General features: G+C 36.2%; 1 protein-coding gene across 4 annotated transcripts; it reads right to left on the bottom strand.

The window, feature by feature from the left end:
• Window positions 1-363: 363 nt before the first annotated feature.
• LOC114174163 (mediator of RNA polymerase II transcription subunit 18) lies at window positions 364-9,264 on the bottom strand. 4 transcript variants are annotated; one of them, XM_028058940.2, is made up of 7 exons: window positions 8,959-9,264; window positions 8,539-8,823; window positions 8,378-8,428; window positions 3,151-3,250; window positions 1,904-1,961; window positions 1,444-1,800; window positions 364-1,003 (listed from the first exon to the last, which is right to left on the bottom strand). In XM_028058940.2, the coding sequence occupies exons 3-7, from the start codon at window positions 8,411-8,413 to the stop codon at window positions 964-966; spliced, it is 591 nt and encodes a 196-aa protein (XP_027914741.1). In that variant the 5' UTR covers window positions 8,414-8,428; window positions 8,539-8,823; window positions 8,959-9,264; the 3' UTR covers window positions 364-963. The 4 variants fall into 4 exon arrangements, with proteins under 4 accessions (XP_027914741.1, XP_027914739.1, XP_085525980.1 ...); XM_028058938.2 differs by having other exon boundaries at window positions 364-863; window positions 8,959-9,256; XM_085669854.1 differs by having other exon boundaries at window positions 364-863; window positions 8,539-8,816; window positions 8,959-9,256.
• Window positions 9,265-14,343: the final 5,079 nt, after the last annotated feature.

The raw sequence follows: 14,343 nt of genomic DNA, 5'->3' as shown, positions 1-14,343 counted from the left end.
TATGATACATGTATCAGATATGATATGTGTCCGATATACTGATACATTAATTTTAAAAATAATAGAACATGTGTGATATATACATATTCAAAAATATACAATTTTCTTAAAAAAAATCTGAGAAATATATGATTATTCTTATATGAATCTAAATTAAATCTGATGTATTAAATACTTTTAACATAAAACCTTATAAATTATTATCATCATAAAAACATTATTGGTTTATATATTAAATACTTCATTCATAAATATCAATAAAATATCCTAAAGTATCGGATACGGATAAATGTCGGACACGGATACAAATAAATGTCGGATACGGATACGGAACACAAAATGATACGGATACGGAACACAAAATAAAGGAAGAATCAATGCATCATAGGTCTTTATAATCTTCAATTCCTTTTGAATTACAGAGATCACAATTTAGGAAAGAAAGCTAGGGCATAAGTACAAAATCATGGCGATATTGACGAACAGAAACGTATGTAATGAAGCATGGACATTTGAAAATTTAGCATATTAAACATTTAGCCACGCATCTGTTTCTTTTCTTCTCTTACGAATAAAACATGACACTATTCCTACTTCCAATAGCTTGAAACAATCACATTGTTCTATACCAAATTATAGATCATGAAGCAAGAGACGGCATATTTCGACTGTGAAGTGAAAATTTACGTTGACGTGTCTTTGAAGCAATTAAGCAAGTGATGTACATAAAGTGTGATTGTAAAGTAACAGTACAGTCTCACTACAATGTTGTGCCCCCACCATCAGACATTAGAGATGCAGCAGCTGCAGCAGCAGTAGGTACAACACCGGTTGAAATGCCTGGTTTGGATAGGTGGAGTAGCCTGCGAAATTCACACCGAAGAGTTAAATATATCAATGATCTATGTGAAGCTGCGAAGCTCCGATAGGTAACAAAAATGGCGTTTAAACGCGGCCATGCTCTCAGACACACCGGAGATGAAGGAGTGCAGTCCTTGACACGCTGGAGGAACACACCGGAGAACACTCAGGACACGTGAATCAAATTTAATAAAACAAGATAAGGAAATCAGAAACAAAATGGAGGCCCACTTGTCTGAGAGCTTCGCAAGCGGATCCCGCTATTGTTCTATATTTTTTCAATTTAGTTTTATCCTCGTATTTGTGCTTCATAGATGAGAAGAAAGATAATAAATGTATGATATTTTTCTGCAGACTCTCAAGGTTGAGAAACCACTTAAATGGATAACCGTTAACTATTTCTAATATGATGGCACGACCTTAGACAATCAGGACCGAGAAATATCAACCAAGCATGAAAAGTTATTAAAATTAACAATGCATGCAGTAAGTCTGCTAGTTACTAGCAGCTCCAGCCTCTTGGTGTGTAAAACATTTGCAATTGGTATAGAAAAATGAGTAATTGAGAAAAGCGATTCTTACGGTGCAAGGTATTCACAGAAGGATGACACAGCAGCAGCAACTTCAGTGTAGGTTTCAGCAGCTGCAGGTGCTGTTACTTCCACCATTTGTATACCGGGTGTTACTGGCACCGCCTCGTCAGTTGCATGCAACTTCAGCATTTTATTGATTGATGAAACTGTTACAGTGATTTGTGCACCCCTGTAGAAATTGAAGGAAAATCCCACCCTCAGAAGCTCATGATCTAATTTGTACCCCAGTGTATAAAACAAACGAAGAACATTTTTGCTTGTTTTGCTTTCCACCATTGACCTAACCAGAACAGAAATTTGCTCTGCACCTGCACCCCTCATTGCACCACCTACATGTCTAACAGTCCTGAACAAGCCACCAATCAATCACATATTAAATGGGTACTTGATTATGAAAAAATAAAAATAAAAATCTAACAACGTTTTGAAAGTAAATATGCATGGTTTACCACGAAGGTTCAGCTTGCTCTAGGTCACACAGGAGTCGCACCTCTGAGGTTACACTGCCTAAAAACAAAGCCCATAAAATCATGATTAATGGAAAAGGATCAAAATATGCTATACTAAAAAACTGGATACATGCACAAATAATTTAAAAAATACACAAAAATATTGAGGGAATCATACAGAAATTTGAAAATATTTCATCTCTATTCATGAAGATACAATACAGAGAAAACCTCATCTTGGATAAGCATAAATTTCTTCAGAGAACACAGTAAAACAACAATATGAAATGTAAAACTGAAGCCGGTAGAAAAGAGCATCAAGGGTCAAAAAAAGAAGCATGAATCATGCCATTTAGATGTAGCCCAGTGCAAATGCTTAAGGGTGCACTTGATGCACACTAAAAAACAGTTCACGAGAAACAACTCAGTTCAAGCAAAGTCAAATCCAAGTGTTCTGCTTTGTCTGCTATTTAGTTCCAGACACGGAGTAAGAGTCCATGCTTAGTACAAGATTGATTGGGCTTGATGATTATTCTCCATCATGAGGTTTAGCCAAATTCAGGGCTTTGTTTAAAATAATTTTGGAAATTTGTATCATCTACTTCTTCATTTGTTAGCAAATCGAAATCACTCTAAATGAAATTGTCACTCCATATACTGAAACAAACATTTAATAGAGATTACACATTATGTGGTTGTACAGACAACACTAAACAAAAATATAAAGTCGTTCCATTTTACAATGTTCAGAAGCTAATCATATATGGTATTCTGAATTATTCATTGCAGACTTCCAAAGCATTCTGGGTATTTCTTCATAATTCGAAGTAATTTTCCAAAATTGCATTTGGAGAAGGCTTAGGAGGGTGTAAATTGGGTAAGGTTCTGGGCAGAAGTGCCCTTTTTCTCTTTTGGTGGAGCTGGGTGAAGGATGGTGCTTTTATGTTGCTGTTACAAAATAGAATTTCTCTCTATTCTCAGCATTGTTCATCTCATAGGCACTCTCAGCTTCCGATGGGCTATCCTTCTTTTTCTCTTCCTTCTCAGTACTATTCATCTCATATCCAGTTTTAACTGCTCATGAGCTTGCTTCTTTGACATATAGCAATTGAAGGCTTTGTTGTAATACATATCCCTGTCTTCTGATGCAAGTTATTTCGTGCTAGTTTTCCCAGGATATTTTTTCCCTCTTAGTATGAAAATGTTGTTGGCCAAAAAATATCAAATTATTGAAATAAAACACTCACCCAGATGTGGACCACTCTTGAGACATATTTCATGTACCCTCAATCGTTCTCTCTGAACACCACATAGTCCTTGAAGAAGAATCTCCAAAGCCTCAACATGCTGTGAAGAATAATAAAATATTAAAAGCCAAGGTTGTCATAGACAGCTTTTCAACATGAAAGTTTCCTTCCGAAAAATGTAATACTAACAGAACATATCTTGATTATCTAAAAGAATATTTGTGGATATAGAACAAAAAGAATGTTTACATTATTATCGGTTCAAGATATAGGGTGATTCTATTGCCTTTCATCAAATAATGAGTGGAAAAGTGTGTGCATGTTTGTTTCGCAAGTTGTCTGTGAAAAATATGAGTGATTATTTCTTCCAATTAAGACACAAAAACACATACAGCTAGAATGGTTTCCATGAGACAACCTGTCTTTCATGTGTAGATTCAAATAAATAATTATAATAAAGTAGGATAATATACAATCATGCATACCCAAGCTATTAGAAAATAGTTTTGTTACTGTCTAAAACTACAATAGCTTCACACCAAGGGGATCAAGTTATTTTAGAAAAAAGCCCAAACGAGTAAGAAAGAATGAATCATTCACAGGAAAAAATAGATTTGTGCAACAAGGAGAAACATAATGAGAATACCAGGTGTCAACATATAATTTTAAAAAGATATCAGAATTCTTTTGAACATTTTAGTAGAAGTGAAAATGATCAATTTGGAATTCTAATATTTGACAACTTTGGGAGAACAACAGTTTATTTACGTATGTTAAGCCTTTATTCTCGCATAATAAGCTTATTATATTCAATTATTGGAATGATATTTGAATACAGATATGAAATAGTCAAACCCTTTTGCTCATGCAAGCAAATGTTGAAAGACAATATTTTTATGATGTAAATGAAAACTGATTCTATAGAACTTGGAACAGTCATTATTTGCATCTCACTTTGATATATTCAGACAATTGAACAATTGGTTCTATAAGTCAAATTCTCGAAAAGATGACAGCTTAAATTTTTTTTTAATGGTTAACCTTTATCAACCATGATAGAAATGCATAACTACATGCAAGCAAAAGGTAACTAAGCTTTGGTGAATATAACAAGTAGAATTGTGCAGCTAAACCTTTAAGTCATGTTTTAAATAATCTAGAAGAAAGTTAAGGATACAAAATGAATGAATGGTATAGACCTAATGGTAGGGCTAAGAGTAGGATAGACAGAATATTAGCATCCTTAGAATGGATGGAGCAATGGCCAAATTGTAAACAGTATGTTATAGTCAGACAAGTGTCTGACCATTGCACTTTGGTACTTAAGATGACATTAATAAATTGGGGACCGAAGCCATTTAGAACCCTAAATGTTTGGAATAAAGAATCAGGTTTTAAGGACATGGTAAATCAAAGGTGGAAAAGTACAAAGAAAACGGGAATCCTATGTCAGTATTGAAAAAAAAAAAACTGAAAAAACTAAAAAATGATCTAACACCGTGGAACAAGGAGGTCTTTGGGGTTACAAGTATGAAAAAACAAACAATCATTAGACAAATTGATGAGATAGACAAGTTAGATGATGAGAGAGACTTAGAAGAAGACACAAGGTTACTGCGCATGAAGTTACTTAGTGACCTCAAATTGATTTATAACAAAGAAAACTCAATTCTAAATCAAAAGGCAAGGGTCAGCTGGTTAGAACAGGGAGACACCAACTCCAAATACTTCCATTCTAGGATTAGATGGAGAAGAATAAAGAATGAACTAAAAGGGTAGGAATACAAGGAAGTTGGTGTGAGGATCCAACTAAGGTGAAAGAAATGGTAAAAGAATTTTTTTCAAAACAAATTTAGTGCATCTACCCACAACAGGATCACCCTTGACAATATAGATTTCCCATCCTTAACACCTGCTGATAACAACGCATTGATAAACAATATTGAGGAGGTGGAAATAAAGGAAGCAGTTAACCAGTGTGGGAGTGATAAGAGTCCTGGGCCAAACGGATTTAACTTCAACTTTATCAAAAATAATTGGCAAACCATGAAGCAAGATATAATCCAAGCAGTGAACTGCTTCCAACAGTTAGGGGAAATACCTAGGGGTTGTAATGCGCCATTCATCACTTTAACACCTAAGAAAAATAATCCAATTGATTTGAATGATTTTAGGCCAATATCTTTGGTTGGGTGTGTCTACAAAATCATCGCTAAAGTGCTGGCAAATAGGATGAAGATTGTGCTTCCAAAAGTTATAGATTATTGCCAATCAGCATTCATTAAGGGGAGAGGAATCTTAGATAGCATCTTGGTAGCCAATGAAGTAGAGGAAGAGATTAGGAGGAAAAAAAAGAAAGCCACGATAGTTAAGGTTGACTATGAGAAAGCATATGACTCAATTAGTTAGGAATTCATGTACTACATGATGGGTAGACTAGGATTCTGTATGGAATGGATTGGATGGATTAAAGCATGTATGGAATCATCTACAATCTCAGTATTGGTAAATGGTAGCCTAACTAAAGAATTTCAACCAAAAAGAGGATTGAGACAAGGGGACCCAATGACACCATTCTTATTCTTAATAGTTGCAGAGGGGTTGGCAGGGTTGGTGAGATAAACAACAAAGAAACAAATGTTTGGAGTACGAGTGAGATCGAAAGGAACCATGATTAATTTGTTACAGTTTGTATACGACACTTTATTTGTATGTGAAGCTCATGCGGCAAACATTAAAATCACAAAAACTATCTTGAGATGTTTTGAGATGGTGTCAGGGTTAAGGGTTAACTTCTACAATACTATGATAGGAGGCATAGGTATAGACAAGGAAGAGCTGGAAAAATTTTCCATGACATTGAATTGCGGGTACATGAAAATTCCTTTTAAATATCTAGGTATCCTTATTGGAGATAACAAAAGGAAGCAACTATTTTGGCAGGATGTATTGGATAAAGTTAGGAATAGGTTGTCTAGATAGAAAGGTAGAGATTACTATCTTTTGCAGGTAGAGTATGCCTAATAAAGTCTATTACTTCCGCCTTATCACTGTTCTACTTATCCCTTTTCAAAATGCCAAAAACGGTTTCCAATAGTTTGACAAAAATGACAAAGAAATTTCTTGTGGGGTTGGGGTCTTAGGATAGGAAAATAACATTGGATCAAATGGGAAAACTTGTGCAAGTCTAAAGAAGAAGGTGGTTTAGGCATAAGAGATATAGATAAGTTTAACTCTGCCTTACTAGCAAAATATGGAGATTAGGGGTGGAAAAACAGGGATTATGGAAGGAAATATTAGAATCTAAGTATGCATCATGAAGGAACCTAAGTACCAACACAAAACTAAAGGATGAATCGTGGTGGCAGAGTGATTTGCGCAAAGTGTGTGGGGAAGGGTAACAAGATAATTGGTTTGACAATAATATAGGTTGGATTGTGGGAGTACGGGACAAAATAAAATTCTGGGAGGATAAATGGGTGGGAGATACACCATTATGCTATAGGTTCCCTAGGTTGTATGGTATCACAAATTGCAAGCACAAAACAATAGGGGAACTTGGGGAATGAAATGAAACTAGTTGGGAATGGCATCTAATGTGGAGGAGACAAAGAATGGTTTGGGAAACTACCCAAGAGCAAGAATTTAAGCAAATCGTAACAGAAAAACCTTTTAGAAGAGAAATAGAGGACACATGGGTCTGGAAAATTGCAGAGGCGGGTGTGTTTTCGGTCAGATCAGCTTACACCATATTGCAACACAATCTAAGTGGGGAAAACACGAGTCTTCCAAATGCACAATATTTTGGATGGAGAGTATTGTTAAACAAGATCCCAACAAAAGAGAACTTAGTTAGGAAGGGGTACAAAACAATTAGGCAACAAATTATGTGAACTATGCAAAGAAAAAGATGAGAGCACAACACACTTATTCTTCAGTTGTAAAATAGCTAAAAGAGTGTGGGAGCTATGTGATAGGTGGGTGGCGGTAACATTTGTACACCATAACCAACCCAACGTTCATTTCCAGCATGTCTATCTAATGGAATTGAATGGAAAACAAAACAGAATATGGAAGGGAATGTGGATAACAATTATTTAGGCCATTTGGAACTAGAGAAATAGGGTTACTTTTAGGCAAGAAAAGGTGGATGTGGAAGAAATCCTTTGTATGGCACAACTTAATGCATGGTTATGGGTGAAACACAAGATAACCAACGCAAGAGTGTCATACCTAGAGTGGTACCTTTGTCCAGTTGAAAGTCTAAAATTAATGTGAATATACCAGCAGCACATGGAAGCTCTAGCAGAAAGGCTGAAGTTATTCTAAAATTATATTACTCTGTAAAGCAATATGGGTTTGTGAAAGTCATATGCAGAGTTACATAGTGCACAAATATTGGCAGCGCAACATCATGGGAAATGAAGGAGAGGAAGACATCATGAAAAGATGAAGGAACTCTAACAACACATTACATGGCAGGGGGCAACAAACATGCATACAAGCAACAACAAATAATACAGATCAAAAGTTGGAAGGAGAAAACCAGAAGAAAATCAGTTGGTTTTAGACATACGTAACAGAGGAGAATACGTAGGAAGGGGATCAACGCATCTGTACATATTAAGTATGTTTTTTGTAATGATTTGTCAAATACAGCTGGTTTATAAGTCCCTCATATGATTCAGAATGGAGCAGATCTATTATATATAGAAACTATATGTAAGTACATAATTGTAAAAGGGTTGGGCATCCCAAATGCTCCGTTATAAGTATAATCTCTTTGCTGATAACACAAAAAAAATAAACGAAATGAATTTGCAGAATTTTCCACAATGAATTTCACATTCACATAAACACAAGCATTCTCGAGAGAACTTTAACCCCCTGCAGATAATGTTGACTTTAAACATATGAAATTGACTATTTTGACCCATAAATCATTCTTGTGATTATTTAGTAAAGTAACTAAATTTGTTTCTTCTGTGCACTTAAGTTTTTTCCTTCGTATTTTTTATTTTGAGAAATGCACCATTAAGAGTAGCTACTCAATTCTTTTTCCTGACTGTCTGGTGCCTTGGGCTTTCGGTTAATCAGCGATCAAGATCAGGGTTCTAAAAATGGAGATTGTCATTAACATGATAAGAAAAGCCACAATACCTCCCCATTCGTCAAAGAAAAAGAAACGCCAATTCCAATTAACAATTCAAATAAAACATAAACTGACCTGTGTCTCTATAATTCCCTGAACCACACATTCCATATTCGCTAAGCTCACCTGCATTATTACACAAAAAGATATACGTATTATGGAAGTCAAAATCGCGTTTCAAAATGTAACATCTTACGACTATACAGTCTTATTCTCCTTCTCCGATCTCGCGTCACCTGAAAGTCGCGTTTTTGTTGGATCCGCGTTGAAAATCGCAACTCGCGTGGAAGTGGCGAGTCCCGCGATGCAGATTCTCACAGTGGCAAGAGAGAAGCCTATAGTCCTCACGGTGGAACCTCTCGCGGCGGCGCCAAGGGAGAAGTCGACTTCTCACGGCGTCGATGTTACTCGTGGTCACTCGGCGGCGACTCTCGCGTGGCGGCTCTTGCGGTGGCGCGGCTTCAACGCTCCTCTCGTGCAGTTATCATTGGTGAGCCGTGGCAGCTCTAGGCTTCTGGCTTCTATGGAGTTGGGATTGGGACCAGTACATAAGCAAAAGGAAACAAAAAGAAAAAAGAAAACACCACATTAACGATATCAAAATTTAAACCATACATAACAAACCTGATAATGTAAACGAGTATAATTTCGCATACCTTAAACCAAAAGATCACAGAGAAGTGTTTTGTACACTCACATCTATTTTGCAATTTTGATTTTAGTTTTACTGGAACACTGTAATAACGAGGTTATTTGACCTGTGTAGTTTCTACTGAGATGAAAACAACGAATAAAATCTAGGTCCTATTAGGTATTGTCAATTGTCAAAACAATGATCGAGGTTCTTCAATATTTAGAAACAACAATCTCTCTTTTACAAGCAAAAGGGGAAAAACAGATGAAAGCGAAGGAATGAAACAAAGAAACATTTCACTCTGAGTAGCGCGAGTTTATGAATTTCTGTGATACAATGTCGTAGAATGCCCTTTTCTTAAATTCAACATGTTTATAAGAGTTGTTTTTCCTTGGACAAATTAAATTTTGTTTCTCCAAATTTTTTAAATAATTTAGTTTTGAAAATTTTAAAATATATAGTTATAAGTTTACGCTCCTAGAATTTAAAGATTAAAATATTTGTTTCAAAACTTTTTTTTAAAATAATCAATTTAAACTAGGCTTAAATAGTCATTTAATCTTAATTTTGGTTAAGTTTTTTCAATTTGTTCATAGTTTAGGATTTGTGTTCAATTTGGTCCTAAATTTCATAAATATCGTTTAATTAAGTCATTTTACTTAACACCATTAAAATCAATAATAAAACAGTGTACACGGTGGATTGTTCCTGTAACGTGGTGCATTGTAGATTCACGTGGCTATTAATTTACCGTGACTTGTACTATGCTTTTTAATTTTGAATTAGATAGGTTTACGAATGGGACAAAATTGGGTTTAGGGTTTATATTGTTGTTGGGAGAACATTTGCTTAGGGTTTATCTTCATTTCGTGGATTGATTGTGTGCATTGGGCATTTGCTTCAATTAGAGAACATTGGTGTGAGAGAATATTGATGCTATGTGAAGTTCGTTTCGTGGATTGTGTGCATCTTCATCCCACAAGTTAGCTTTGTGTTTAGGGTTTGTGGTTAATTTTTTTGATTAAGGTTTTTGCTTCGTTCTGTTTTTGCATGAGGGGATTTATTATATTTGAGTTGTCGTTGTCAATGGAATACAATTTTGTATCCCACAATTTTAAATTGTTTGTTTGTCAGCTTTCGGTGGTGGGTTTAGTCCAAAATGATGTTGGATTTCTGTTTCCACCAACCTTTAATGCATTTTTTATTGTGTAAGTGATCCTTTTAAAGGTTGTTATTTTTTAGGCTTTTTCTTGTGTATCGATCTTTGGGATGTCTAACAAAAGATTCGAGATTGTGGTCCACCACGATGGACACTTTGCCAGTGATGGATTATTTAAATATATTGGTGGGGGGAACTAGAAATTGGTCATGTGATCCTGACCGATGGAGCTATTTTGAAGTATTAGCGTCACTTACAGAAATGGGGTATATTAGTGGGGTTGTGGTATTGAGAAGATGTTCCATATGTTGTTTGATGACAATGGTGCAATTAATATGGTGAACGTCGCTAACCGTTATGGCGAAGTTCACTTGTTTGTGGTGCGTGGAGTGGATGAAGCAGAAGTAGTGGACAATATAGTAGAAAGTGAAGGTGGTGTCCATGAACCTTTAAAGAGTGGTAACAGTAGTTATGTTAGCGATGCAATAGAAGGTGAGAAAGAGGGTGAAGGTGTTGAGAAAGACAAAAGGCTAACAATGAGGTTGGAGTTGAACCTGTACGTTAATGTGAGGTACTATTGGGTATTAAGATTGTAGTAAGGGAGGTTGTAGTTAAAGGTTTAGGAAATTGTCAAGTTGAAGTTGGAGGTGAGGTTGTCAGTGAAGGTTTAGGAAACTCTCAGGTTGAAGTTGGAGGTGAGGATGTGGGTGAAGATTTAGGAAACTCTCCAGTTGAAGTTGGAGGCGAGGTTGTGGGTGAAGGTGTAGGAAACTCTCTAGTTGAAGTTGGAGGTGAGGCTGTGGATGAAAGTGTAGGAAACTTTCCAATTGAATTTGGAGGTGAGGTTGTGGGTGAAGTTGTAGGAAACTCTCTAGTTGAAGTTGGAGGTGAGGCTATGGGTGAAGGTGTAGGAAAATCTCCAGTTGAAGTTAGAGGCGAGGTTGTGGGTGAAGGTGTAGGAAACTCTAATGTTGAAGTTCGATGTGAGGTTGATGATGAAAGAGAGACTGACACTAAGATGGAGGTGCATAGATTGATTATGAGGGAGATTTTGTTACTGATATTGATGATGAGGATTGGGGTTCAAATAATAAAGGCCTACATGATGTTCAAATAATTGTTGATTTTGGTGTTCAATAATATGTTGAAGGTATGGTGGAAGTTGAACTTGGTGCAAAAGAAGCAAACAACGATGAAGACATGGAAAGGGTTACTAATGAGAGCCCCCAAGTGAACACTGAGAACAGAGGTCTCTCTGATAATGATTAGCAGTCAAAAGAGTTGTTTAGTTGTGAGGGTAGTGACAGTGACAATGAGAAAGATGGGATTGGCAGTTGTGGTCCATTTGAGACATTTTCCAAACCAAAATCTATGACAGATTACAAATATTAAGTGGGAACAACATTCGTAGATAAGGGTCAATTTGTGGATGGTGTAAAGTCAAAAAGTATGGTGATATATGCCCTAAGATTCGGACTAGACTAACAAAAGAATCAGAAAAAAACAAAATATTGGCTCCCAAGGTATATACATTGCCATATCTATTTATTATTTTCAATCTAGACAATTATACTCATGTATGTATTATCTTGGTGTAGTTGGTCAAGTGATAAATTGTTTGAAGTTAGGCATGTGTCACTAATATGGGACAAGTACACCGTCAATATAAAGACTCAAGAGTTCAGCTATAGAAAATGGATTATCTATGGGATCCTATGTTGCCATGCAATTGTTGCCATGAACTTTCTCAATTTAAAGGCAGAAGATTACATTCCTTATTGGTTCAAACGTTCAACATATGAAGAGATTTACAACTCCATAATCTTCCCTGTCAATGGTCATCTTTTCTGGGAAACAATTGCCTTCCTTGATGTCTTATCTCCACATAAAAGAAGGTTGTCAAGGAGACAAAAGAAGAAAAGAAGGTTAGAGGCTTGGGAACAAAAGAAAGATAACACCCAATTAAAAAAGGGTGACCATAAAAAAAGTTGTTCAATTTGTCGAGAACTTGACCATAAGAGAAATACTTGTCTAACACTCCCTTAGCAAGGTTGTGAAGAACACCCCTTTGTAACATCTGAACAACCAACTAAAGCATCCCAACCTACTTCGGTTGCGACACCAGGATCCACTACGCTAGCACCACCACCCAATGCAGTAGCAGAACCAACTCAACCACCACCACCAAGTGCAGATGCAGCACTAATAACCACTTCATCACCAACACTAAGTGCAACACCAGCACCAACACCTACTCCACCTCCAACACCAAGTGCAGCACTAACACCCACTTCACCTCCACCACGAAGTGCAACACCTCAATTGTCATATGACATCAGAAAGATGAGGCCAAAATTTCAAATATGAAGGCCACATCCATGATTGGCACTTTTTAATTATAAACTTGGGAATTATGTAGTGTCGTACTTTAGTGGAACTTGAATTTGTGAATTTGGAATGTATTTTGACAAACACATATGTTTGGTATTAATGATCTTTATTTTGTCCAATTTTGGCTTCTTTTGGTATACTTTTAGCAACATCAATTTAATTTGGTGGCCATTTTTACGTTGAATTACTAACGTCTGGAACATACATGTAAAATTGTAGTACCAAAAGGACCAAAATGATTTTTTTTACCTAATTTAGGACTTCAGTGAACATTACATGATACCAAAACCAAACTCAATCATTCGTCAATAACATTACAACCACTGCAATCATCCATGGGACCTTTAATTGAAACAACTGAAACACCCCAAGGGAATTACAATCAATTACACCCCATGGGAATTACAACCCATCAAAAACACTATGTTCAATACAACCACAAAGAATGTCACAACTAATGATAATTGCACTTGTTTCTTCCAAACCCTAAATGATTTCTCCAAACCAGAGATCTTCATCCTTTGCCTAACAATAATGGCATCTCTATCATCAACACCATCTTTATAGTGCCATTTGAAAAAATTACACCCACCACATCTTCACTTCATCTTTGTTATTGAGAAAAAAAAAATAGAAAACGTATTCAAATACCATAAACACCTTCAATTTAAACCTCATATTAAAATACTGAAATAAACCTTGAAGTTCAAACAGGCCCAAAATTGTTTACCCTAGTTCTTTGCTATTCTTGTTGTTCACACAACTACAAGCTCTCCGCAATCGCAAATGGGTGGTACGCTGTAACAGATTCAGTAATGAGTAATGCTAACAAAGAACGTGAGCTGGATAATTTAGAGACAAGGCAAAGTAGTAAAAATGATGGTCAACAAAAGAATAAACAGCTGGCACAAGATCCAAGGCACATGGGAGTGCATAAGAGTGGAAGGAAGAAAATAACAAATTCTCTGCTGCAAGATTTTGTGGCACCATGATAGAAATAGGGCAACAAAATAGGGAGAGAGGGGGCGAATAGAATTTTTCCTCTCTGATTGTCTGTTTCTTTCTCTGCTAGTCATTTCTTTTTTTTCTCAGTCTTATGTTTCTAAATCTGTACTAGCTAATAGCTGATGAAGCTATATCTTTCTTCTTATACATTATAAGAAACCCATTACCATAGTACACGTGCAGATTATCTTTTGGAATCTATCTGTTCTTCACTTTACAAGGGTGCTTCATTGGTGCTTTCATTGTCCCCATGGCTGACAACACGCGTTTGAAAGAGCTTCAAAATGATATGAAGAAACTACTAGAGATGATGAATACTCGAGATCTCGAAGCTCGTAAACGTGATGAGGAGCACACCAAGCGTTTCGAACACTTGGAGTTGGCTATTGCGAATCTTTACACACAAAAGTCCCATGCTGAGACGAGCTCGGTTACAGAACAGCCCCAAATCCAACCTTTTCATGTCCGCAATGTTAAACTCGATTTCCCACGTTTTGACGGTACTGAAGTTTTGTATAGGATTTTTAAAGCGAAACATGTAAGATCTGGGAATAATTAATTAATTAATAAATGCGGGAGGAAGACGTCTTTATGACATTAATTGTTGTTTAATGTGATGTGGAATAGTACTAGCTCAAGTGGTTGAGAGTACTTGGTTTGTGTGAGAGGACTTGGGTTCGAGTCCTATGTATGCCAAATATGTGTTGTTGTTTTATGCTTTATTTTAATAATATGTAAGAGTGTGGAATTTGAAATGTAAACTTATGTTAAATGTGTATATTATCAAATGTGGTTTGGCATAGTGGTTGTGTTATGGCCTTATGAGTGGAAGGTCATGGGTTCAAACCTTGG

The sequence above is a fragment of the Vigna unguiculata genome, chromosome 2 (genome assembly GCF_037176805.1).
Source record: "Vigna unguiculata cultivar grain cowpea cultivar isolate G323 ecotype 2 chromosome 2, ASM3717680v1, whole genome shotgun sequence".
Taxonomy (NCBI): domain Eukaryota; kingdom Viridiplantae; phylum Streptophyta; class Magnoliopsida; order Fabales; family Fabaceae; genus Vigna; species Vigna unguiculata.
Note: the sequence above shows the minus strand (reverse complement) of the source record. Positions and strands in the feature narration are given on the sequence as shown.